This window comes from Neomonachus schauinslandi, chromosome 6 (assembly GCF_002201575.2).
Source record: "Neomonachus schauinslandi chromosome 6, ASM220157v2, whole genome shotgun sequence".
NCBI lineage: Eukaryota > Metazoa > Chordata > Mammalia > Carnivora > Phocidae > Neomonachus > Neomonachus schauinslandi.
The window spans coordinates 59,754,893-59,782,064 of NC_058408.1; the positions used below are offsets into that span (position 1 = coordinate 59,754,893).

At 38.2% G+C, this 27,172-nt stretch overlaps 1 protein-coding gene across 1 annotated transcript; it reads right to left on the reverse strand.

The window, feature by feature from the left end:
* Positions 1 to 16,836: 16,836 nt before the first annotated feature.
* On the reverse strand, positions 16,837 to 17,368 carry LOC110574056 (calmodulin-binding transcription activator 1-like). The gene has a single exon (XM_044916416.1). It carries the CDS (start codon positions 17,324 to 17,326, stop codon positions 17,084 to 17,086), a length of 243 nt encoding a protein of 80 aa, XP_044772351.1. The 5' UTR covers positions 17,327 to 17,368; the 3' UTR covers positions 16,837 to 17,083.
* Positions 17,369 to 27,172: the final 9,804 nt, after the last annotated feature.

Below are 27,172 nucleotides of genomic sequence, written 5' to 3' on the forward strand. Positions count from 1 at the left end.
TTTCTTTCTTTCTTTCTTTCTTTCTTTCTTTCTTTCTTTCTTTCTTTCTTTCTTTCTTTCCTTTTCTTTCTTTCTTTCTTTTTGTATCTGTATGAGATGATGGATGTTACTTAAACTTGTGGTCATCATTTTAGAAAATATGGAAATAAAGTCATTATGCTGTACACCTTAAACTTACATAGTGCTGTATGTCAATTTTATCTCAATAAAACTAGGGGGGAAAAAAAGCCCTTGATGACATAGATGAAAATACTGTGTGGATAAATAAGGACATCCATGACTCTGGTTCCCAAAGTGAGCCTGGAGAACCAGATTCTGAATGAGAAGTTTTGGGATCCTTTCACAATCTATTTTTTGCATATTTTCCTCTTTGTGTATACAAAGAAATGATATATGACTAAATATTTGTCTAAATGAGCTCTAGAAAAGATTTCAATAAATTTAAAATAGAAATCCTTAGTTATAACAAAAGCATAGTGTTGTTTTGATTGGCAGTGTTTGTGTGTTTTTCCCCCTTTTATAGCAGTACTTAATAAAATTGTTCATTTTATAGCTGATGCATCTTTGTTGTGATGAAATATGGCAGTATTCAATGAATCTATCTACTCTTCCCCATACCAAAGTCCTGGGCCCTATTTTTTTATTTTATACATTTATATTTCCTTTGTCTTACAAGAAAGCCAGGGATCAGAATAAAAGATCGAGATTAGCATGTTAAACAAATGACTATTTCAAGTTTGTATGACAAACCCATGAGCAAGTGATCTTAGACACTGGGAAGCAGATCAGAATTACTTAGAACTTTCTTGCTTATTATCCAGAGCCAGGTTTCAACAAGCCCCTGTCTGGAAGACATGAGTATGCAGACATGCTCTCATTGAAAGTAAGGAAGACTTGGGGGGAGGAGCAAGATGGCGGAGGAGTAAGAGACCTGGATCTTGTCTGGTCCCAGAAATTCAGCTGGATAGGGATCAAACCATTCTGAACACCTACAAACTCAACAGGAGATCGAAGAAAAGAACAGCAGCAACTCTCTGAACAGAAAAGCGACCACTTTCTGGAAGGTAGGACGTGCGGAGAAGGGAATCTGCGGTGATATTCGGGAGGATAGACGGCAGGGGAGGGAGCCTCCATTGATCGCTTCTGGCAAGTGATGGAGCCACGGAGCACAAAATTGGAACTTTTAGAAGTCAGCTCAGCTGAGGGACGTCACTCCAGTGGCTAAGCGGGGGGAGGAACACTCACAGGACAGTGTGGTCTCGGGACCCTCAGGGTCACAGAAAGACCGGGGGTGCCTGAGTGTGGCAGAGCTCCCAGGTAATGGAGCAGGGAAGCGAGCTGCAGAGATGGAGCCGAGGTGCGGGCTCTCAGCTCAGGGTCACCATAAACTGTGATCCATGGCACAGTCGGGCCACTGCTCCTCCAGCAGGGACCCAACAAGTGGCAGATCCGGGGAGACTCCCCTTCCTTCCCCGGGAGGAGTGGCGCAGGAGTGCACCGCAGGGATCTGCTGGGTTTGAAGAATCCACAGGGGGTCCGGTACCAGAGATAGAAATGCTCGGTCACAGGCCAGGTGAGCATGGAGTGCGGCCAGAGACCGGGGAGATGGGAGTGACTGACTGCTTTTCTCTGGGGGCTCACTGAGGAGCGGGGCCCCGAGTTCTTGGCTCCTCTGGGGTGGAGATTGGGAGGCCACCATTTTCACTCTCATCCTCCAAAGCTGTAGGGAAAGCTCACAGGGAACAAAAGCTCCGGAGAGCAAACCCGAGCAGATTACTTAGCCCGACCCGGCAAGGGCGGGGTAATTCTGCCTCCGGCAAAGACATTTGGGAACCACGGCAACAGGCCCCTCCCCCAGAAGATCAGCAAGAACAGCCAGCCAAGGCCGAGTTTCCCGATCAATGAGAACGGCAGAACTCCAGCTCTAGGGGAATACTGCACATAGAATTCATGGCTTTTTTATCACAATTCTTTAGTCTTTCAAAGTTAATTTTTTTTTGAATTTTTCTTTTTCCCTTTTTCAGCCAACATCTTATCAATCCCTTTTTTAAAAAACATTTTTTATTTTTCATTTTTAGAGTCATAGTCTATCCCTTCATAGTAGTTACCCTTATTTTTGGCATATATATATATAGGTTGTTCTCATTTAAAATTTTGAGATAGTTTCTTCTAACAGATCAAAATATACCCTAAATATCTAGTGTATGGCTTTGTTCTAGTCTCCTGCTTGATCACATTCTCTCCCTTTTTTTTCTTTTTTTTTAAAATCCTCTTCTTTCTTTTTTCAACCAATTTCATATCTTATCAATTCCTTTTATAAAATCTTTTACAATTTTCATCTTTACCGTCATAGTCCATCCCTTCATCTTACATATGTAAGTTTTTCTTTCTTTAAAATTTTGGGAGGCACTTTCTTCTAACAGACCAAAATACACCCAAAATCTAGTGTGTGGCACTGATCTATGCACCAGCCTGATCATATTTGATCATATTCTGTTTTTTTGGTTGTTTTGTTCTGTTTTTGTTTGTTTTTATCTTTTTCTTTTTTCCTTCTTTTCCTTTCTTTTCCCCTGGTTTCAGGTCTTTTCTGATTTGTTTAGAGTATATTTTCTGGGGACATTGTTACCCTGTTACCCTGTTTTGTTCTCTCATTCATCTATTCTCCTCTGGACAAAATGACAAGATGGAAAAAATCACCTCAACAAAAAGAACAAGAGGCAGTACTGACTGCCAGGGACCTACTCAATACGGACATTAGTATGATGTTGGAACTAGAGTTCAGAATGATGATTTTAAAGATACTAGCTGGGCTTGAAAAAAAGCATGGAAGTTATTAGAGAAACCTTTCTGGAGAAATAAAAGAACTAAAATCTAACCAAGTCAAAATCAAAAAGGCTATTAATGAGGTGTAATAAAAAATGGAGGCTCTAACTGCTAGGATAAATGAGGCAGAAGACAAAACAACATTAGAATAATTGGGATCCCAGAAGAAGAAGGAAGAGAGAGAGGGGCAGAAGGTATATTGGAACAAATTATAGCAGAGAACTTCCCTAATTTGGGGAAGGAAACAGGCATCAAAATCCAGGAGGCACAGAGAACCCCTCTCAAAATCAATAAAAATAGGTCAACACCCCAACATCTAATAGTAAAACTTACGAATCTCAGAGACAAAAAGAAAATCCTGAAAGCAGCTCAGGAGAAGAGATATGTAACCTACAATGGTAGAAATATTAGATTGGCAACAGACCTATCGAGAGACCCAGCAGGCCACAAAGGACTGGCATGATATATTCAGAGCACCAAATGAGAAAAATATGCAGCCAAGAATACTCTATCCAGATAGGCTGTCATTGAAAATAGAAGGAGAGATAAAAAGCTTCCAGGACAAACAAAAACTAAAGGAATTTTCAAACACGAAACCAGCCCTACAAGAAATATTGAAAGGGAGAGCCTAAAAAGACAAAGAGAGAGCCTAAAAGCAACATAGACCAGAAAGGAACACAGACGATATACAGTAACAGTCACCTTACAGGCAATACAATGGCACTAAATTCATATCTTTCAATAGTTACCCTGAATGTGAATGGGCTAAATGCCCCCATCAAAAGACACAGGCTATCAGAGTGGATAAAAAAACAAGACCCATCGATATGCTGTCTGCAAGAGACTCATTTTCGACCCAAAGACACCTCCAGATTGAAAGTGCGGGGGTGGAAAACCATTTACCATGCTAATGGACACCAAAAGAAAGCTGGGTGGCAATCCTTATATCAGACAAAATAGATTTTAAACCAAAGACTGTAATAAGAGATGAGGAAGGACACTATATCCTACTTAAAGGGTCTATCCAACAAGATCTAACAATTGTAAATATCTATGCCCCTAATGTGGGAGCAGCCAATTATATAAGCCAATTAATAACAAAAGCAAAGAAACACATCAACAACAATACAATAATAGTGGGGGACTTTAACAGCCCCCTCACTGAAATGGGCAGATCATCTAAGCAAAAGATCAACAAGGGAATAAAGACTTTAAATGACACACGGGACCAAATGGACGTCACAGATCTATTCAGAACATTCCATCCCAAAGCAACAGAATACACATTCTTCTCTAGTGCTCAAGGTAATGGTGGCCTCATAAAATGAGTATACATATCTCAATATCATAAAAGCCATCTATGAAAAACCCACAGCGAATATCATTCTCAATGGGGAAAAACTGAGAGCTTTCCCCCTAAGGTCAGGAACGCGGCAGGGATGTCCACTATCACCACTGCTATTCAACATAGTATTAGAAGTCCTAGCCACGGCAATCAGACAACAAAAAGAAATAAAAGGCATCCAAATTGGCAAAGAAGAAGTCAAACTCTCACTCTTTGCAGATGATATGATACTTTATGTGGAAAACCCAAAAGACTCCACCCCAAAACTGCTAGAACTCATACAGGAATTCAGTCAAGTGGCAGGATATAAAATCAATGCACAGAAATCAGTGGCATTCCTGTACACCAACAACAAGACAGAAGAAAGAGAAATTAAGGAGTCGATCCCATTTACAACTGCACCCAAAACCATAAGATACCTAGGAATAAATCTAACCAAAGAGGCAAAGGATCTGTACTCAGAAAACTATAAAATACTCATGAAAGACATTGAGGAAGACACAAAGAAATGGAAAAACGTTCCATGCTCATGGATTGGAAGAACAAATATTGTGAAGATGTCAATGCTACCTAGAGCAATCTACACATTCAATGCAATCCCCATCAAAATACCATTCACTTTTTTCAAAGAAATGGAACAAATAACCCTAAAATTCGTATGGAACCAGAAAAGACCCCGAATAGCCAGAGGAATGTTGAAAAAGAAAAGCAAAGCTGGCGGCATCACAATTCCGGAATTCCAGCTCTATTACAAAGCTGTCATCATCAAGACAGTATGGTACTGGCACAAAAACAGACACATAGACCAATGGAACAGAATAGAGAGCCCAGATATGGACCCTCAACTCTATGGTCAACTCATCTTCAACAAAGCAGGAAAGAATGTCCAATGGAAAAAAGACAGTCTCTTCAACAAATGGTGTTGGGAAAATTGGACAGCCACATGCAGAAGAATGAAACTGGACCATTTCCTTACACCACACACAAAAATAGACTCCAAATGGTTGAAAGACCTCAATGTGAGACAGGAATCCATCAAAATCCTAAAGGAGAACACAGGCAGCAACCTCTTCGACCTCAGCCGCAGCAACTTCTTCCTAGAAACATCGCCAAAGGCAAGGGAAGCAAGGGCAAAAATGAACTCTTGGGACTTCATCAAGATCAAAAGCTTTTGCACAGCAAAGGAAACAGTCAACAAAACCAAAAGACAACCAACAGACTGGGTGAAGATATTTGCAAATGACATATCAAATAAAGGGCTAGTATGCAAAATCTATAAAGAACTTCTTAAACTCAACACCCAAAGAACAAATGATCCAATCAAGAACTGGGCAGAAGACATGAAAAGACGTTTTTCCAAAGAAGACATCCAAATGGCCAACAGACACATGAAAAAGTGCTCAACATCGCTCAGCATCAGGGAAATCCAAATCAAAACCTCAATGAGATATCAGCTCACACCAGTCAGAATGGCTAAAATTAACAAGTGAGGAAATGACAGGTGTTGGCAAGGATGTGGAGAAAGCGGAACCCTCCTACACTGTTGGTGGGAATGCAAGCTGGTGCAGCCACTCTGGAACACAGTATGGAGGTTCCTCAAAATGTTGAAGGTAGAGCTACCCTACGACCCAGAAATTGCACTACTGGGTATTTACCCCAAAGATACAAATGTAGGGATCCAAAGGGGTATGTGCACCCCGATGTTTAAAGCAGCAATGTCCACAATAGCCAAACTGTGGAAAGAGCCAAGATGTCCATCAACAGATGAATGGATAAAGAAGATGTGGTATATATATACAATGGAATATTATGCAGCCATCAAAAGGAATGAGATCTTGCCATTTGCACTGATGTGGATGGAACTGGAGGGTGTTATGCTGAGTGAAATAAGTCAATCAGAGAAAGACATGTATCATATGACCTCACTGATATGAGGAATTCTTAATATCAGGAAACAAACTGAGGGTTGCTGGAGTGGTGGGGGGTGGGAGGGATAGGGCAGCTGGGTGATAGACATTGGGGAGGGTATGTGCTATGGTGAGCGCTGTGAATTGTGCAAGACTGTTGACTCACAGATCTGTACCTCTGAAACAAATAATACATTATATGTTAAAAAAAAAAAAAGAATAAGATAGCAGGAAGGGTAAAATGAAGGGGGGTAAATCAGAGGGGGAGATGGACCATGAGAGACAATGGACTCTGAAAAACAAACTAAGGGTTCTGGGGGGGGGGGGGGAGAATGGGTTAGCCTGGTGATGGGTATTAAAGAGGGCACGTTCTGCATGGAGCACTGGGTATTATACAGAAACAATGAATCATGCAACAGTACATCAAAAACTAATGATGTAATGTATGGTGATTAACATAACAATAAAAAATTTTTTAAAAATCCATGTAAAAAAAAAGTAAGGAAGACTTGTATACTTGAAGTTGTGGTTCACTTTAGATCCTAAGAAGTAGGGAGCACACACATACACCATGAATGATTTTTTAAATATATTGTTGGACTCGGTTTGCTTGTATTTTATTGAGGATTTTTGCATCTATGTTCATCAGAGATACTGGCCTGTAGTTCTCTCTCTCTCTCTTTTTTTTCCTGTGGTGTCTTTATCTGGTTTATCAGGGTAATGCTGTCCTCATAGAAGGAATTTGGAAGTGTTTCTACTTTTGAAATAGTTTGAGAAAAATAGGTATTAACTCTTTAAATGTTTGGTAGAATTCACTGTGAAACCACCTGGCCCTGGACTTCTGTTCTTTGGGAGTTTTTTGATTACTGATTAAATTTCTTTGTCAGTTATCAGTCTGTTCAAGTTTTCTAGTTTTTCTGTTTTAGTTTTGGTATTTTACATGTTTCTAGGAATTTATTTATCCATTTCTTCTAGGTGTCCAATTTTTTGGCATATAGTTTTTCATAATATTCTCCTATAACTATTTTTATTTCTGTGATGTTGGTTGTTATTTCTCCTTTCTCATTTGTGATTGCATTTATTTGAGTCATTTCTCTTTTTTTTTCTTGATTAGTCTGGCTAGAGGTTTATAGATTTTATTGATTTTTCTAAAGAACCAGCTCCTGGTTGCATTGGTTTTGTTGGTTTTGTTTTTGTTTTTTAGTTTCTATAACATTTATTTCTGCTCTAGTCTTTATTATTTACTTCTTTCTGCTGGTTTGGGGTTTTGTCTGTTGTTCTTTTTCTAGCTCCCTTAGGTGTAAGGTTAGGTTGTTTATTTGAGATTTTTCTTGCTTCTTTAAGCAGACCTGTATTTCTATATATTTCTCTCTTAGGACCACTTCGGCTGTATCCCAAAGATTTTGGACTGTTGTGTTTTCATTTTCATTTGTTCCCATGTACTTTTTTATTTCTTCTTTTATTTCCTGGTTGACCTATTTATTGTTTAGTAAGATGTTATTTAATCTCCATGTATTTGTGGTCTTTCCAGATTTTTTCTTGTGGTTGACTTCAAGTTTCATAGCATTGTGGTCTGAAAATATGCATGGTATGATCTCAATCTTTTTGTATCAGTTGAGATCTGATTTGTGACCCAGTATGTGATCTATTCTGGAGAATGTTTCATGTGCACTCGGAAAGAATGTTTATTCTGCTGCTTTAGGATGAATTGTTCTGAATATATTTGTTAAGTCCATATGGCCCAGTGTGTCATTCAAAACCATTGTTTCCTTGTTGATTTTCTGCTTAATGATCTGTCCATTGATGTAAGTGGGGGTGTTAAAGTCCCCTACTATTATTGTATTATTATCAGTTAGTTCCTTTATGTTTGTTATTAGCTGTTTTATGTGTTTGGGAGCTCCCATGTTGGGTGCATATATATTTAAAATTGTTAAGTCTTCTCATTGGATTGTCTCCTTTATTGTGATATAGTCCCCTTCTTCATCCCTTTTTACATTTTTGTTTTGTTTTGTTTTAAGGTATAGTCTGTCCAATATAAGATTGCTACTCCAGCTTTCTTTTGACATCTATTTGCATGATAAATGTCTTTCCACCCCCTCACTTTCAATCTGCAGGTGTCTTTAGGTCTGAAATAATTCTCTTAGAGGCAGCATATAGATGGGTCTTGTTTTTTTGTCCATTCTGTCTTTTGTATGGAGCATTTATTCCATTTACATTCAAAATAACTATTGATAGATATGTATTTATTGCCATTTTATGACTTGTTATATGGTTGTTTCTGAAGATTTTCTCCAATCCTTTCTTGTCTTTCTCTTGGAGTCTGCTAGTTTTCTTTAGTGATATATTTCTTTCTCTTTATTTTTTGCATATTTGTTAATGGTTTTTGATTTGTGGTTACCATTAGGTTTGTATATAACATCTTCTGCATATAGCAGTCTATATTAAGTTGATGGTTGTTTAAGTTTGAACCTATTCTTTATTCCTCTCCTCCCTACGTTTTAGGTATATGAGGTATATTTTACATCCTTTTATTTTGTGAGTTCCTTGACTGATTTTTTACAGAGGGATTCATTTTTACTGCTTTTGTTTTTCCTAGTTTCATACTGTCACTTTTGATCTTTCTTTTCCATTCAAAGAATCCCTTTTAATATTTCTTGCAAGGCTGGTTTAGTGTTTATGAACTCCTTTAGTTTTTGTTTGTCTGGGAAACTATCTCTCCTTCTATTCTTAGTGATATAGCCTTGCTGGATAGAGTATTCTTGGCTGCAGATTTTTCCCATTCAGCACTTTAAATATGCCATGCCGCTCTCTTCTGGCTTGGAAAATTTCTGCTAAAAAATCCCCTGATAGCCTTATGGGGTTTCCCTTGTTTGTTACTAATCTTTTTGTCTTGCTGCTCATAAAGTCTTTTCTTTGTCACTATGTTTTGTCAATTTAATTGCAATATGTCTTGGTGTGAATATGCTTTTGTTGATTTTGATGGGGGTTCTCTGTGCCTCCTGGATCTGGATATCTGGTTCCTTCCCCCAAATTAGGTAAGTTTTCAGCTATTATTTCTTCAAATAAAATCTCTCCCCCTTTTTATCTCTCTTCTTCTGGGACTCCTATAATATGAATGTTATTACATTTGACGGCACCACTGATTACATCTATTCTCCTTTTGTATAATTATTTTTTCCAGTTTGATTTTTTCCCTTACTCTGTTTTCCTTTTTTTTTCTTAAAGATTTATTTATTTATTTTAGAGAGAGAGAGAGAGATTGAGAGAGAGCATGAGAAGGAGGGGCAGAGGAAGGAGAGAATCTCAAGCAGAATCCACAGTGAATGTGGAGCTCAAGATGGGGCTCAATCTCATGACTCTGAGATCATGACCTGATGTGAAATTAGGAGTCAGATGCTCGACCAACTGTGACACCCAGGCGCCCCTCTTTACTCTGTGTTTTAAGTCATTAATTCATGCCTCTGTTTTTTCCAGCCTGCTGTTCATTGCATCAAGCCTTTTTCTAATCTCATTTATTGCATTCTTTATCAATGATTGTTTCTTTTTTATCTCTTTGTTAAGGGTCTCACTGATGTCTTCCACTATTTTCTCAAATCCAGTGAGTGTTCTTATAATCATTGCTTTAAATTCTTCTTCAGGCAGGTTACATATATCTCTTTCACTTAGATCTCTGGCTGTGGGCCTTGTCTGGTTCTTTCATTTGAGATACATTTATCTGTCTTCTTCTTCTGTCTACATCTCTGTGCCTGTTTCTCTGTGTTAGAAAAGTCAGCTACATCTCTTGTTCTTGAGGGTCATAGCCTTAAGTAGCAGAGATCCTTTAGTGTCCTGCCATTTGGTGTCCTCTACTCCCCAGGGCCTGGTGCTTCTGGGAGTGTCTCCAATGTATGCTGCATGTGCTCTCTCTTTTGTCCTGGCTGCTTTATCATTCAGGCCAGTCACCTGCAGTGGATCTCTTTGCCTGTTGTGGGCAGTGTTTGGTTCCTGGCCTGAATGTGATGTATTTTAACTAGGTGTGCTCTGGTCTGCTTGTGAAATGAGACCTGTCACCACCACCACTGGGACTGAGGCTCCACAAAACTCCTGGGTCAAGAGATGTGGTATTGGCAGGAGTTTGGGTTGGTTTTCTTGGGGGTGGGGCCCACTGCTCTGGGACTGAGGCAAGCCTGACTGGGAAGTACAGTTCCACCAGATCCTGGGGGAGTCAGAGCTTGGTGTAAGCAAAGTAGATAGTGAGTGTGCTGTGCTGGTTCCCACAGGTGGCCCTGTGCTTATGTTGAATGGTGGGGGGGAGGAAATGGCACTGGCCAGTTCCTTTGTTCCCAGAGGGGTCTCTCCATGAACACTACCTCTCTGGGCCATGCTCCAAGATGAGCAAATGACCTCCCCACTATGTGCTCCAGGTACTCTTCAGATTGCTGTTTCCATGCTGTATGTCTGCAGGTTGTTTGCCTGCCTTCTCTCCAAAAACAGTACAATGTCTTCTGGGCTCTATCTGAGCCAAGCCCACTGGCCTTTAAAACTCTAAGCTTTGAGACCCACTAGTTGCCAGAAGTCAAGAAATTTGGCCCTTCTTGTTTTCCAAGCCAGTTGCTGTGGGGAATTATCTACCCCATGTGCTCCCCAGTGTGCTAGTCTGTCTCTTGCTCTTCTCCATCACCTCAGCTCCCTCCTTACCGCAGCAGCCACAATTAATTTCTCTACCAAACTGCATCTCTGCACTTCCCACCTTCTTTGATGTGGCCTCTTCTCTACCTTTAGTTGTGGAGTTTGTTTTGCCAGACTTTAGGTCAATTTCTGGGGGCATTTAGGATGATTTGATAGTTATCTAGTTGTGTTTGTGGGACTCCACCACCATCTCCTCCTCCTCTCATCTACATGATAGTTTTAGAAAAGTAATAATTCTCCAAGCCTGGTCTGCCATATTTACTATTTGGGGCGATAGGCACAGGAAAAACAGAAAACACAAGAAAATCACCCTGCCCTTCCATCTTTTTCTTAAAAGTAGATGAAATTCCTTTATGAAAGATGTCCTCCCTAAACCAGAAGGAAAGTAACATTCAAAGACAAGAATTTGAGACTGAGAGAATTCTATACACACAGACCTGTCAAAATAATCCTTTTCTTCCTTCAGCCTCTCCACATAGTTACTTCTCCAAAAACCACCTTTCTTTTTTCTTTTTTCAACCTGATATAAAAGTAAGTGGTTTTTGGGGCACCGGGCTGGCTCAGTCATTAAGTGTCTTTTTTCGGTTCAGGTCATGATCCTGGGGTCCTGGAATGGAGCTTTGCATCAGGCTCCCCCCGTCTCCCTCTGCCCCTCCCCCTGCTCATGCTCTCTCTCAAATAAATAAATAAAATCTTAAAAAAAAAAGTAAGTGGGTTTTTCCATTTCTTTAGATCTTTATTCCATATGAAGCCTCCTGTGTCATGTAAAACTTGCATTAAATAAGTTTCTATGCTTTTCTCCTGTTGATCTATGTCAATTTAATTTTCAGGGCCAGGTAAAAAGAATCATAAGAGAGTAAAGGTAAAAGTTTGCTTCCCTTACAGATCTTACTTCTGGAATGCCTCTTAATTTACTGTATCTTATACATTTCTCTTTTTGAACCATAAAATAAACATTATAATCTCTATTGTCTCTCAACATTTATTATTTAATTATCTGTGTGTCTTAGACCACATTCATACAAATGAGTTCCCTCCTACTTAGATATAATTCATGGAACATCATTTATTAAACATACACCATGGACAGGATATAGTGTTAACTCCTGTATGAGGGGACATGTCTGAATACACTTGAGTTTAAATCCCAGCTTCTACCAATTACTAGCTGTGAAGGTGGATTTACTAATTCACTAGTAAAGTGCAGATTTCCACTCTGTGACTTCTCTTTTCATTCTCTTAACCGTCTCTTTTGAAGAGCAAAAGTTTTAATTTTGACGAAATCCAATTTATTAATTTACCCATTTATGGATGCCTTTGGTGTCATATCTAAGAAATCTTTTCCTAACCTAAAGTCACAAAAATTCCTTTTTTTTTTCTTTTAGGAGTTTTATTGTTAGTTTTATATTTAGGTCTATGACCCATTTTGAGTTAATTTTTGTGTATAGATTGAAGTTCACTTTTTTTTTGCATATTGATATCTAATTGTTCCATCAATGTTTTTGAAAAGGCCATCCTCTTGCCACTGAATTAATTCTGTATCTTTGTAAAAAATCAGTTGTCAATATAGGTGAGTTTATGTTTACCAACGCATGGACCGTATCTCTTCATTAAATTAGATTGTCCTTGATTTCCCTCAGTGATTTTTAAAGTTTTCAGTGTACAGATTTTTCACATATTTTATTAAGTTTATCCCTAAGAATTTCATATTTTTCATGCCATTGTAAATAGTATTTCTTTAAAGTTTCAATATCTGATTTTTTATTGTTATTGTATAGAAATACAAATGATTTTTTACTATAACCATATATAATTCACACATCATAACATTTATCCTTTTAAATGTACAATTTAGTGGGTTTTAGTATATTGATAAATATTACTACCATCACCACTAATTTTAAAACATTTTACCACCCAGAAAAGAAACTCATTGCCAATTACTCCCTGCCTTCCCTCAGATCCTGGTGACCAGTAATCTAATTTCTGCCTCTATGGATTTGCTTATTTTGGTTATTTCATCATCTGATTGATGAGATATCAGTCTCATATTTCCCATTAATTCCTTAGACATGGTTTCCTTTAGTCACTGACCATATTTATAATAACTGATTTAAAGTCTTAGTAGAGTAAGTTCAATGTCTGGACATCTTTAAGGACAGCTTCTATAGGTTGCCGTCCCCCACCCCCATATATGGATCATACTCTCCTGTCTGTATGTGTGTCATAAACTTTTGGTGAAACTGGACATTTTGTATAATGTAATGGGGCAATTTTGGAAATCAGATTCATTACCCCTTCCCCTAGGTTATTGTTGTTTGTTCTTGTCATTTTTGGTATTTATTTGTGACTTTCCTGGACTAGTTCTGTTAAATCTGTATTTTTTGTCATGTGTAGACATTTAAGTCTCTGCTAGGTAGGTTTAGTGGTTACCTAAAATTGGACAAATACATTGAATAAATTTCCAAGCATCTGCTGAAAGGCATTGTGTGTGTGTGTGTGTGTGTGTTGTGCATATTTTTAATGCTCTAGCAGGTGGTTTACAATTCTGCCTTAACTCTCCCTTCCTGCTTTCACAGAGGCTCCAGGTTAGTAAGAGGTGAGAGATTAGGACCTTCTCAGGTTTTTCCTGTGTCCAGCCCTGCACCTGTGTATGACCTAGATTCCTAGGGCCATATCAGAGTTTTTCAAAGCTCCTCATAGACATCTCATTCCTCAGATTTTCTTTTCATGTTTTTTGGACAGCATCTTATAAACAGGCATCTTATAAACCCTGATAGAATCATCACCCCAGGCAGCTGTGATGTTAAGCAACTACCACTGATTGTTTCTGGCCAACACCCTAGTGACAGAGTTGTCCTCACAGAGCAAGTTCGGAGTCAGGTCAAATAAAGAGAAGCCCTGAAAATAGAGCCTTTCAGGGAGCTGCCAGACAGATCCAAGAGTGACAAATCTTTTGGGTAAGGCTGTTTGGAGAAGTCTAAACTTATTCTTTCCCATACACTGACTGAGGCGTCTGGTTTTCACTGTAGTTGTGAGGCTTTTTGTTTTCAAGGTTACGATGGAGCTAGGGAAAGGTAGATGAAAATAGGACAAGTTAAGACACCACAAGCTCACCGTTCTTATCACAGTTCAGCTGGCTTTCTTGAATAAATGCTCTCCCAAATGTTGTAAGCCTTTGGTTAATTGCCAGAGTTGTGAAAAAATGGATTTTGGTTATCCTGGCTAGTGTTCTCATTATTCTTATGGAGGATCAGAATTTTGGATGTTTTTATCACTCTGGAAGCACTTCCAAAGCAATGTTTTTTATACATTGATCTTTCATCTTATAACCTTGCTAAATTCATTTATTAGTACTAGTAGCTTTTTTATAGATTTATGAATTTTGGCTTCTGGAAGATCTTATTAGCCTCTACTCATCCTCTGAGAAGAAAAGTGTTAGGGTAAACTGAGAGACTAGAAATCTTGGAAGACATTACCTTGGTTCAAAAGCAAGTACCAGGGTACCTCCTCTGCTTTCTGTCCACCTGTGTTAAACTCACATGGGCATAGCCTTCTGTCAGGAAAAAAAAAAAAAGAATTCCATTATTTCCATTTTATGTACAAGTGGTGATGGGAAGCAATCTGAGGTCTTAGAGTCTGGCTGGAAAAGAAATCTCAGAGTCCACCTTGCAGACCCAACTCTTCCTATAGACATGTGGAGAATGTAAGTCCCATGGCTTGGGTTTGGACTTAGAATGTCCACACTATAGCCTGGTTATTTACCCATTTTCTCCAATCTATCATTCATCTGAAAGTCCTGGATCTAGAGACTTTACAGTGACTCTCTATTAATTCTTAATAGAAAGCATTTGCTTTCTATTTGCTTATATATGTTCCTTGAATTTATCTTTTTTTTGGTGTGGGGGGAGCTCTGGAAGGGAGAATGAGGGGGCCTTGTGGTGGCACTGCTGTGGGAGATTTCCTAAGCTGAAAAAAATCAGTTATTAATATTTCTTTGATTCAGGTATCTAATTTTTAATCATCCAAAGGCCTGAAGGTTAGAGAGGCACATGGCCACGTTTTGAATTTGTGATACCCTCATGTGTGTTCACAGAAGAAAACTTTGGACCCAGAAGTTAAAGACAGAACTTTCACTTCACCTTTAAAACATAAGGTCTTTCCAGCTGTACTTGCTTCATCAAAACATCGAAAGAACCTATGAGATGAGAACTGCCAGCAAGCTTGAGGAGGGAGTAAGCCTCTCTAAGAACAGACAAGACAAAGTAAGTCACAGGCTCATGACTGGTCTTTTTGCATGGTACAGCTTGTCTCTTTCTTCAAGGCATTGTTGATAGAGGAAAACATGGATCAGGGCTTTGAACATTGAAATCATTTTATAAGCAGCAAACTGATGAAGTTCAATCTGTTTACACTCAGAACACACAGCAATTCACATACATCATGATATTTAATGGTTCTGATTTGGACAAGATTAGAAACTTGTTCTTCAAATAGATAGTGGGAGTTGATGATGGGTACAGAAGAAAAATGAGGCCTGTCTAAATACAATACAGAAAGAATACGTATTGTTCTCCACTATGGAGTTTGTATTAAGAAGGCCTGCTTAAGAAGCCCACAAGATTGAGACTTGCCAGCACATATTCTCCCAACAAGCATCACATCTTCTAGTCTGTGTTCAGTTTCTTTGGTTGTCTGGATATCATATCTACAGTGAAAGCAGATAAATGTGTCAGATATTTTTCCCCTCCTTCCTTGCTGATCAGGATCTTCAGTTCATGGCTGGTTGAACATCATTTCATAGATGCTACTCAGACATACCAGCCACACGCAGTGTTTTTAGTCTTCAGAATGCAAATCCATGTGCAACAGATCTGGGGCTTTACATCCTTAGGATATTGTTTCCTCACTCAGTAATCTGGGAGCTCTCAGTTCAGGGCTTTAGGCTTCAAATCTCAGGCAAAAACCACAAAGAAACTGAGAAGGCTATAGATTACTCGCAACTGACATGGCATCCCTGAGACTAGTCTGCATTTGGATGCACCAAGCCAGTGAAGTGAAGCCTGTAAGAAGCTCTGTTGCTTCCACAGTTTATCACTCATCTTTTACAGCCGGAACCCTAGAGCAAAATGGGTGTTAGACTGCACAAAGATTCACTGTATTAAGTACTCAAGTGCCTGTAAATGGAGTGAAGAAACTTCAGGCCACAATCTTCCCTTATCTCTACTAGTTTAATTTGTTCCTCTATAGAGAGTACATTTCATAGATAATCACCTCTATTCTCACCCCACAACCCCTTTGAAAATACCATGCTTTCTTCTTGTAACAGCTGAGAAATTATATTTATTAGTAATAAAGAATTCTGCCTTTTCATTCTTATAACTCATCTGAAATGCAACGTATTTGAGTACTTTAACATTTGTGCTCAAATTGATCTTCTTTATAGTGGAAACATATGCCAGAAAAGAAGAGTCCAAAGTAAATAGAACTTTTTTGTAATTCAGACTTTTTATTTAGGGCAGGACTTAGAGACATTTTAATCTCTCAGGCATGAAAGAACTTGTAAATCATTTTAAATCAATAATAGTAGTAATTACATATTTTCAATCTGAGCAACTTCACTTTTACTAGAATAGGCAAAAGATAATACATTTTGAAAGAAATACAAGAAAACTCATCCACAGTCCCACCAATTAGAGTTAACCAGTATTAACTTTTTGGCATATTTACTTCTGTTATTTTTTCCTTCAGGTTAAAAAAAAAGTTATATATAACTTTTAAATATAGGTATATATATGTATATACACTAAAACTATATATATGTATAAACACAAGTTTATATATATATATAAAGCACAAGTTATATATAAGCATACAATCATTTCTTTAAAAATTAGAATGTTACTCCCATTTAGAAGTAAATTTCCAGGGCACCTGGGTGGCTCAGTCAGTTAAACGTTTGCCTTTGGCTCAGGTTCATGATCCCAGGGTCATGGGATCAAGTCCCACATTGGGCTCCCTGCACAGTGGGTAGTCTGCTTCTCCCTCTCCCTCTGATCCTCCCCCCTGTTAATTCTTTTTTTTTTTTTTTTAAAAACTGAAATGAATTTTAATACAGAAAATGAAGACAGCATTTTGCAAATTTATCGCTCAAAGGGGTATCTCTATTTGAGGAAATCAGCGTGTTACACTTTGAGAGATGAAATGTTACAGCTTGTACACCAAAATTAAAAAATGAAATTAAATTAAAAAATGAAATGGTTACCAAGGTAATGCAGGTCAGGGGATCAAAGGTGAAGGGTCACACATTATTAAAAAGAAATCCAAAAGGACGGCTGCATCATGATCTCTCATTAGTGTTCCAACGGTGCCTCTCTTTGGGTAAACTTGAACATTTCGGCAGACATTCAAGCAGCTTTTTCGGTAAAAAGATTTTTACATGACTACTATTGCTGTTCCCATGATCATCTTCTAGAGGTGGCACGGTGTTGAGAACACAGTAGGTGCTAGTTCCGCAGAATACACTTTGGGAAACGCTCTTCCGGCTTGTTTTCGGCAGCCATTTCCCCTCCGCGCGCCACATCCTCCTCCTCCTCGCGACCGGGACCCCGAGCGCGCGCCTCGTACCCCCCTGTTAATTCTTATAACAACTGAATAATAATCCATGGCATTTCATTTTATTTCATTATTTCCCTATTGCATTGTGTGGTTACTTTCTTTTCTATAATAAAGCATGTGCAATACTCACCTTTGTCTCTGTCTTTGTCTCTGTCTCTTTATCCATATGTATTTCTTTAACCCAGAGTCCTGAAAGTAGAATCCTGAGAGATTGGTTATGTACATTTTCACATTTAGCAGATACAACCATATTGCCTTCCAGAATGGTTGTAATGATTTTTACTCCCATCAGGGAAGTGTTGGGAGAATGTGGCTTTTTTATTCTCTCTCCAATGTTTAACACTGTTAGATCTTAAAATATAAGCCTATCTGAAAGATGACAAATAATTATCATTACTTTAATTTACACTTTCCTGATCACAATGACTTTTTTTTTTAAAGATTTTATTTATTAGAAAGAGAGAGAGAACAAGTGGGGCGGGGGAGCAGAGGGAGAGGGAGAAGCAGACTCCCCGCTGAGCAGGGAGCCTGAAGTGGAGCTAGATCCCAGGACTCTGAGATCATGATCGGAGCCAAAGTGGGATGCTTAAAGGACTGAGCCACCCAGGCGCCCTGATTGCAATGACTTTTGTCACCTTTTTATATGCCCATTGACCATTTGGATTCTGTGAATTGCCTGCTGATACATTTGCAAAGATTTTTGTTTTTTTCTTGAATTTTGGGAGTTCTCTTGGCATACAATCTTTAAAAATAACTCTTTATTATATGTGTTCTCTTCTATATTGTTTGTTTTGTCTTTGTATATGCTATTTCTGAGTAAGTAGAAGTTTTAAATTCTAATATAAACATAATTGTTAATGTTTTTATGTTTTATTTTTTATATTCTAGGCTAATTTAATTAATATATTAGTATCTTTCCAACCTAAGATCATAAAATTAGTCTTCTTTTTAACTCACTTGTTCAATCTTTTTATATTTATATATATATATATTTTAAGGTTTTTATTTATTTATTTTTGATTTTTAAATTTTTTTAAAGATTTTTTATTTATTTATTTGACAGAGAGAGACACAGCGAGAGAGGAAACATAAGCAGGGAGAGTGGGAGAGGGAGAAGCAGGCACCCCGCGGAGCAGGGAGCCCAATGCGGGGCTCGATCCCAGGACCCGGGGATCATGACCTGAGCTGAAGGCAGACGCTTAACGACTGAGCCACCCAGGCGCCCCGTTAAGGTTTTTACTTTTTTGACAGAGAGATAGAGAGAACAAGTAGGCAGAGCGGCAGGCAGAGGGAGAGGGAGAAGCAGGTTTCCCACCGAGCAGGGAGCCCAATGCGGGGCTCCATCCCAGACCCTGGGATGATGACCAGAGCCGAAGGCAGCCGCCCAACCGACTGAGCCACCCAGACGCCCCTATATTTATATTTTTTATTTATCTGGACATTATTCTGTATTTCATGATTTTATTTTTTTCATAGAGATATGTTTTAGTAACATGTGTTTAATAGTGCAAATCTCCCACCACCCACTGATCTGTGATGCTTCCCTATCACACATACATACTTCTGTCTATATGTGGGCTCTTTTTTGTTGCATTTATCTATTCTTCTATGCCTAAGCTAATTTTGCTACTCTAAAATTACTATACCTTTTTAAAGGTTCTTGCTGAATGGTAAAATAAGTGACCTTACTTTCTTCATTTTAATTTTTGTCCCATTTATTTTGCACATTTATCCCTCCATATAAATTTAGAATCTATTTGAAATTTTCCATAAATAATTCTATTTAGGTTTTGATTGAGCTTGCATTTATTTCTTTTCTTTTTTATATTTTATTTTCTTTTATTGAAAATCAATTAATTAACATATAGTGTTTTATTAGTTTCAGAGGTACAGTTTAGTGATTCATCACTTGCATATAATACCCAGTGCTCTTTATATCAAGTGCCCTCCTTAATGCCCATCACCCAGTTACCACCTCCCTCCCTCCCCTCCAGCAACCCTCAGTTTGTTTCCTATAGTTAAGAGTCTTTTATGGTTTGTCTCCCTCTCTGATTTCATCTTATTTTATTTTTGTCTCCCTTCACCCATGTTCATCTGTTCTGTTTCTTCAATTCCACATATGAGTGATATCATATAATTATTTTTCTCTGATTGACTTATTTTGCTCAGCATAATACCTTCTAGCTCCATCCAAGTCCATTACAAATGGTAAGATTTCATTTTTTTTGATGGCTGATATATATATATATATATATATATACCACCTCTTCTTTATCCATTCATCTGTCGATGGACATCTGGGCTCTTTCCATAGTTTGACTATTGTGGACATTGCTACTATAAACCTTGGGGTGCAGGTGCCTCTTCGAATCACTGTGTTTGTATCCTTGGATAAATACCTAGTAGTGCAATTGCTGGGTCATACAGTAGCTCCATTTTCAACTTTTTGAGGAACCTCCATGCTGTTTCCAGAGTGGCTGCACCAGCTTGCATTCCCACCAGCAGTGTAAGAGGGTTCCCTTTTCTCTGCATCCTTGCCAACATCTGTTGTTCCTGACTTGTTAATTTTAGCCATTCTGACTGGTGTGAGGTGGTATCTCATTGTGGTTTTGATTTGTATTTCCCTGACGTCCAGTGATGTTCAGCTTTTTATCGTGTGTCTGTTAGCCATTTGTATGTCTTCTTTGGAGAAATGTCTGTTCATGTCTTCTGCCCATTTCTTGACTGGATTTTTTGGTTTTTTGGGTGTTGAGTTTGATAAGTTCTTTTTTTTTAATTTTATTTTATTATGTTATGTTAATCATCATACATTACATCATTAGTTTTTGATGTAGTGTTCCATGATTCATTGTTAGTGTATAACACCCAGTGCTCCATGCAGAACGTGCCCTCTTTAATACCCATCACCAGGCTAACCCATCCCCCCACCTCCCTCCCCTCCAGAACACTCAGTTTGTTTCTCAGAGTCCATAGTCTTTCATGGTTCATTTCCCCCTCCGATTTACTGCCCTTCCCTTCCCTTCCTACTATCCTTTATAGATTTTGGATACTAGTCCTTTATCTGATAAAACCCTTGTAAATATCTTCTTCCATATTGTGGGTTGTCTTTTAGTTTTGTTGACTATTTCCTCTGAGGTGCAAAAGCTTTTTATCTTGATGAAGTGCCAATAGTTCATTTTTGCTTTTGTTTTCCTTGCCTTTGGAGTCTAGCAAGAAGTTGCTGCGGCCGAGGTCAAAGAGGTTGCTGCCTGTGTTCTCCTCTAGGATTTTGATGGACTCCTGTCTTTTTTTTTTTTATTTATTTTTTTTTTATTTTTTTTTTAAAGATTTTATTTATTTATTTGAGAGAGCGAGAATGAGAGAGAGTACATGAGAGGGGGGAGGGTCAGAGAGAGAAGCAGGCTCCTCGCCGAGCAGGGAGCCCGATGTGGGACTCGATCCCGGGACTCCAGGATCATGACCTGAGCCGAAGGCAGTCGCTTAACCAACTGAGCCACCCAGGCGCCCCGATGGACTCCTGTCTTACATTTAGGTTTTTCATCCATTTTAAGTTTATCTTTGTGTATGGTGTAAAAAAAAAATCGTCCAGTTTCATTTTTCTGCATGTGGCTGTCCAATTTTCCCAACACCATTTATTGAAGAGACTATCTTTTTTCCATTGGATATTTTTTCCTGCTTTGTTGAAGATTAGGTGACCATAGAGTTTTGGGTCAATTTCTGGGTTCTCTGTTGTGTTCCACTGACCTATGGATCTGTTTTTGTGCCAGTACCCTCCTGTCTTGATGATTACAGCTTTGTAATTAGCTTGAAGTCTGGAATTGTGATGCCACCAGCTTTGGTTTTCTTTTTCAACATTCCTTTGGCCAGGGTCTTTTCTGGTTCCATAGATATTTTAGGATTCTTTATTCCAGCTCTGTGACAAATGCTGATGGTATTTTGATAGGGATGGCATTGAATGTGCAGATTGCTCTGGGCAGCATAGACATTTTAACAATATTTGTTCTTCCAATCCATGAGCATGAAATGTTTTTCCATTTCTTTGTGTCTTCCTCAATTTCTTTCATAAGTGTTCTATAGTTTTCAGAGTACAGATCTTTTATCTCTTTGGTTGGGTTTTTTCCTAGGTATCTTATGGTTTTTGGCACAATTGTAAATGGGATTGATTCCCTGGTTTCCGCCGAACTCTGTGTTCACCCAGCCTGTGACTGAGCATTTTTTATCTCAAGCACATGACCTCATTTTGAGTCTTCAAATTTTACAGGCTCCTCTGGCATGAACCCATGCCATTCCTCCCTGGGGAGAGAGGGAGTTCTCAATGTGCTTCTGCCTTTTGCTGGGACCCTGCGTAGAGAGGGGTCATCCACCCATGCAGCGGTTTGCTGGCTATGGCAACACTGAGCAGAAAGCCAGTGCCTAGACTCGCTGTTTGCAGCCAGCTTCCCTGCTCCAATGCTTGGGAACTCTGCCTCATTCAGGCATCCCTGTTCTTTTTGTGACTCCAGTGATTCTGAGACCACACTGTCCCACCTGGGATTCTGCCCCACTTCACCACCTGAGCATGTTTCAGGCAGGGAGGTCTCCCACTGGAGCAGACTTCTAAAAGTTCCAATTTTGTGCTCTGCTGTTTATAATACTTTCCAGTAAAACTTCCTTAAACTGGCTCCCTCCCCGTCCCCCACAGTTTATCTTCCAAAATATTGCCCAGATTCACATCTTCACACCTCCTACCTTGCAAAAAATTGTCACTTTACTATTTGTAGAATTGCAGCAATTCTTTTCTCAGATCTCTGGTTAATTTCTCAGGTGTTCAGAATAATAACTATCTAGCTGAATTCCAGGGACCAGACAAAATTAGGGTCCCCTACTCCTCTGTCATCTTAACTCCTCCCCGATTGAGCTTGCTTTTAATTTATAAATTAGTTTGTAAAAAATCTGTATCAGTATAATATTGAAAATTTCCATTCACTATTTATTTAGGTGTTGTTTTATGTCCTTCAACAAAATGGTGTTATTTTATGAGGTTCATCGACTTTTGCTAATATTATTCTTAACTACTCCTAATTTTTTTTTTAGAAAGAGAATGTGTGTAAGTGGGGGGAAGGAGCGGGGTGAGGGGCAGAGAGAGATTGAGAGAATCTTAATCAGGCTCAACTCAGCATGGAGCCCAATGTGGGGCTCGATCTCACAACCCCAAGATCATGACCTGAGCTGAAACTAAAAGTTGATCGCTTAACTGACTGAGCTGCCCAGTGCCCCATTAACTACTCCTACTTTTTAAAACTTTTTTTTATTATGTTATGTTAATCACCATACATTACATCATTAGCTTTTGATGTAGAGTTCCATGATTCATTGTTTGCATATAACACCCAGTGCTCCATTCAATATGTGTCCTCTTTAATACCCATCACCAGACTAACCCATCCCCCCATGACCCTCCCCTCTAGAACCCTCAGTTTGTTTCTCAGACTCCATAGTCTCTCATCGTTTGTGTCCCCCTCCGAATTCCCCCCTTCATTTTTCCGTTCCTACTATCTTCTTTTTTTTTAACATATAATGTATTATTTGTTTCAGAGGTACACGTCTGTGATTCAACAGTCTTACACAATTCACAGCGCTCACCATAGCACATACCCTCCCCAGTGTCTATTGCTCAACCACCGCATCTCTCCCACCCCTCACCACTCCAGCAACCCTTAGTTTGTTTCCTGAGATTAAGAATTCCTCATATCAGTGAGATCATATGATACATGTCTTTCTCTGATTGACCTATTTCGCTCAGCATAATACCCTCCAGTTCCATCCACATCATTGCAAATGGCAAGATTTCATTCCTTTTGATGCCTGCATAATATTCCATAAAACTATTTTGAATGAAATACTTTACCTCATTTTTTCTCATTGAATGTTTAGAATATAATGAGATTTATATGTGGCTCCTCCCATCAGCAGTGTACCTGAGATATATACAGGATACTTGCTGAAATCTCTTATGAGATGTAATAGTTTGTTCATTGACATTTTTGAAATTTTTATGCTTATGCTACCTTCCTATTTTGTATTTCCACTTCCTTTTTCTTTTGAAGATACTCTACCTTATTGTGAACTCAATTGTCCATTTAAAATTATTTTTAAAAATGTCATCCAGCTTTCTAGGTGTTACATTATAGGAGAGTTTAGAGTTATATGATCTATCGCATGCTGTAAATTATGTTCTAGAAATTCATCCATTTCATGTAGGTATTAAAGTTATTTATGGGCTTCTCTTATTTTTCTAAAACAAACCAACATTTATATTTATTTGGAAAAATTAAAATTTTTAACAATCTCAAATTGTTGCAAGAAAGTAAAATAAAATGTTTTCCCTGAGAATGATTTGAGAGGAAATTGCTGACATGATGCCTCATTACCCCAAATGCTTTAGTGTTTATTTTCTATAAATAAGAACATTCTTCTACATACCAACAATCTAACCATCAACATCAGGAAATTATCACTGATTTATTACTGTAATCTATTCCACAAAGCAAGTTCAAGCTTTGCCATCTGCCCAGGAATGTGCTCCATAGCAGAAGGATCCAGTCCAGAACCAGGAACTGCACTGAGTTATTGTGTTGCTTTGGTCTCCTTCAATTTGGAACACTTTCTCAGTCTTTCCTTGATTTTTTGACCCTGATGATTTTGCACATTACAAGTCAGTAATTTGTAGAATATTACTCAATTTGAGTTTCATGTGTCCACATGGATTGGATTCAGTTTGTGCATCTTTGGCAGGAATATCACTGAAATGCTGCTGTATTCTTCTCATTGTGTCCAAGAAATTAAGGACTTGATTTTGATTTATCCTATTAATTAAAATGGCGTCTGCCAGGTTTCTCCATTATAAAGTTACTCACTTCCCTTTTGCAATTAACAGAATTTTATGGGGAGTTACTCTGAAATTATGTAAATATCCCATTCCTCACCAAAATTTCTTTTCTTTTTTAAAAAAGTTTTAATTTAAATTCCAGTTAGTTAACATACAGTGTAATATTAGTTTCAGTTGTACAATTTAGTGATTCAACACTTCCATATAACACTCAGTATTCATCACAAATGCACTCCTTAGTCCCCATCACCTCTTTCACCCATCCCTCCATCCACCTCACCTCTGGTAACCATCAGTTTGCTATCTATATTTAAGAGTTTGTGTTTGGTTTGCCTCTCTCTCTCTTTTTCCCCTTATGCTCATTTGATTTGTGTCTTAAATTCCACATATGAGTGAAATCATATGGTATTTGTCTTTCTCTGACTGACTTATTTCACTTAAGTGAATAATACTCTCTAGCTCTATCCATGTTGTTGCAAATGGCAAGGTTTCATTGTTTTTCATGGCTGAGTAATATTCCTCTGTGTGTGTGTGTGTGTGTGTGTGTGTGTGTCCATTCATCAGTTGGTGTGCATTTGGGCTGTTTCCATAATTTGGCTGTTGTAGATAATGCTGCTATAAACATTGGGGTGCATGTAACCCTTTGAATTAGTATTTTTGTATTCTTTGGGTAAATACCTAGTAGTGTAAGTGCTGGATCATAAGGTAGTTCTATTTTTAATTTTTTGAGGAACCTCCGTATTGTTTTCCAGAGTGGCGGCACCAGCTTGCATTCTCATCAACAGTGTAAGAGGGCTCCTCTTTCTCCATATCCTTGCCAACATCTGTTGTTTCTTTTGTTGTTGATTTTAGCCATTCTGACTGGTGTGAGGTGATTTTTTATTGTAGTTTTGACTTGTATTTCACTGATCATGAGTGATACTGAGCATCTTTTCATGTGTCTGTTCGCTATCTGGATGTCTTCTTTGGAAAAATGTCTATTCAGGTTTTGTGCCCATTTTTAAATTGGATCATTCATATTTGGGGTAATGAATTGTATCAGTTCTTTATATATTTTGGATACTAACCCTTTATCAGATATTAATTTGCAAATATCCTCTCCCATTCTGTAAGTTGTCTTTTAATTTTGTTGATTGTTTCCTTTGCTGTGAAGAAGTTTTTATTTTGATGAAGTCCCAATAATTTATTTTTATTTGTGTTTCCCTTGCCTCGGGAGACATATCTAGTAAGAAGTTGCTATGGCCGATGTCAAAGAGGTTACTGCCTATGTTCTTTCCTAGGATTTTAATGGTTTCATGTCTCACATTTAGGATTTTAATTCATTTTTAATTTATTTTTGTGTATGATGTAAGAATGTGTTTCAGTTTCATGCTTCTGCATGTTGTTGTCCAGTTTTCCCAACCTCCTTTGTTGAAGAGACATTCTTTTCCCCATTGGATATTCTTTCCTGCTTTATCAAAGATTAATTGACCATACAACTGTGGATTTATTTCTGAGTTTTCTATTCTGTTCTATTGATCTGTGTGCCTATTTTTGAGCCAGTACCATACTGTTTTGATCATTGTACACTTTTGTAATATAACTTGAAGTCCAGATTGTGATGCCTCCAGCTTTGTTTTTCTTCTTTAGGGTTGTTTGACTATTTGGGGTCTGTTGTGGTTCTACACAAATTTTAGGAAATTCTCTGTGAAAAATGCTGTTGGTATTTTGATAAGGATTGTATTTAACTTGTAGATTGCTTTCAGTAGTACAGAGATTTTAACAATATTTGTTCTTTGGATCCATGTGCATGGATCAGTTTCTTTCATCAGTGTTTTACAGTTTTCAGAGGACAGGTCATTCACATCTTGTTTAGGTTTATTCCTAGGTATCTTCTTGGTTTTGGTGCATTTGTAAATGGGATTGATTCCTTAATTTCTCTTTCTGCTGCTTCATTACGGTGTATAGAAATGCAACAGATTCCCTATGTTGATTTTGTATCCTGTGACTTTGCTAAATTCATGTATCAGTTCTAGCAATTTTTTGGTGGAGATTTTGGGTTTTCTATATGGAGTATCATGTCATCTGCAAATAGTGAAAATTGTACTTCTTCCTTACCAATTTAGATGCTTTTTATTTACTCTTCTTTTCTGATTGCTATGACTAGGACTTCCAGTACTATGTTGAATAAAAGTGGTGAAAGTGTCTATCCCTGTCTTGTTCCTTACCAGAGGAAAAGATTTCCATTTTTCCCCATTAAGGATGATATTAGCTGTGGATTTTTCATAAAAGGCCTTTATTATGGGGCGCCTGGGTGGCTCAGTTGGTTAAGCGACTGCCTTCGGCTCAGGTCACGATCCTGGAGTCCCAGGATCGAGTCCCGCATCGGGCTCCCTGCTCGGCAGGGAGTCTGCTTCTCCCTCTGACCCTCCTCCCTCTCATGCTCTCTGTCTCTCATTCTCTCTCTCTCAAATAAATAAATAAAATCTTTAAAAAAAAAAAAAAAAGGCCTTTATTATGTTGGGGTATGTTCCCTCAAAACGCACTTTGTTGAGGGTTTTTTTTTTTTTATCATGAATGGATATTGTACTTTGTCAAATGCTTTTTCTGGGTCTATTGAAATGATCATATGGTCTTTATCCTTTCTTTTATTTATGTAGTTCATCACATTGATTGATTTGCTCTAGGTTTATTATTTCCTTCCTTCTGCTGGTTTTGGGTTTTGTTTGTTGTTCTTTCTCTGGCTCCTTGACGTGTAAGTTTAGGTTGTTTATTTGAGATTTTTCTTGCTTCTTAAGGTAGGCTTGTATTGCTATATACTTCCCTCTTAGGACCACTTTTGCTGAATCCCAAAGGTTTTGGACTGTTGTGTTTGCAGTTTCATTTGTTTCCATATTTTTAAATTTCTTCTTTGATTTCCTGGTTGACCCATTAATTGTTTAGGAGCATGTTGTTTAACCTCCA

Bases quoted from the DNA above. Each gene is read 5' to 3' on its own strand.
- LOC110574056 (XM_044916416.1), bottom strand. From the start codon at position 17,326: ATGTGGCGCGCGGAGGGGAAATGGCTGCCGAAAACAAGCCGGAAGAGC.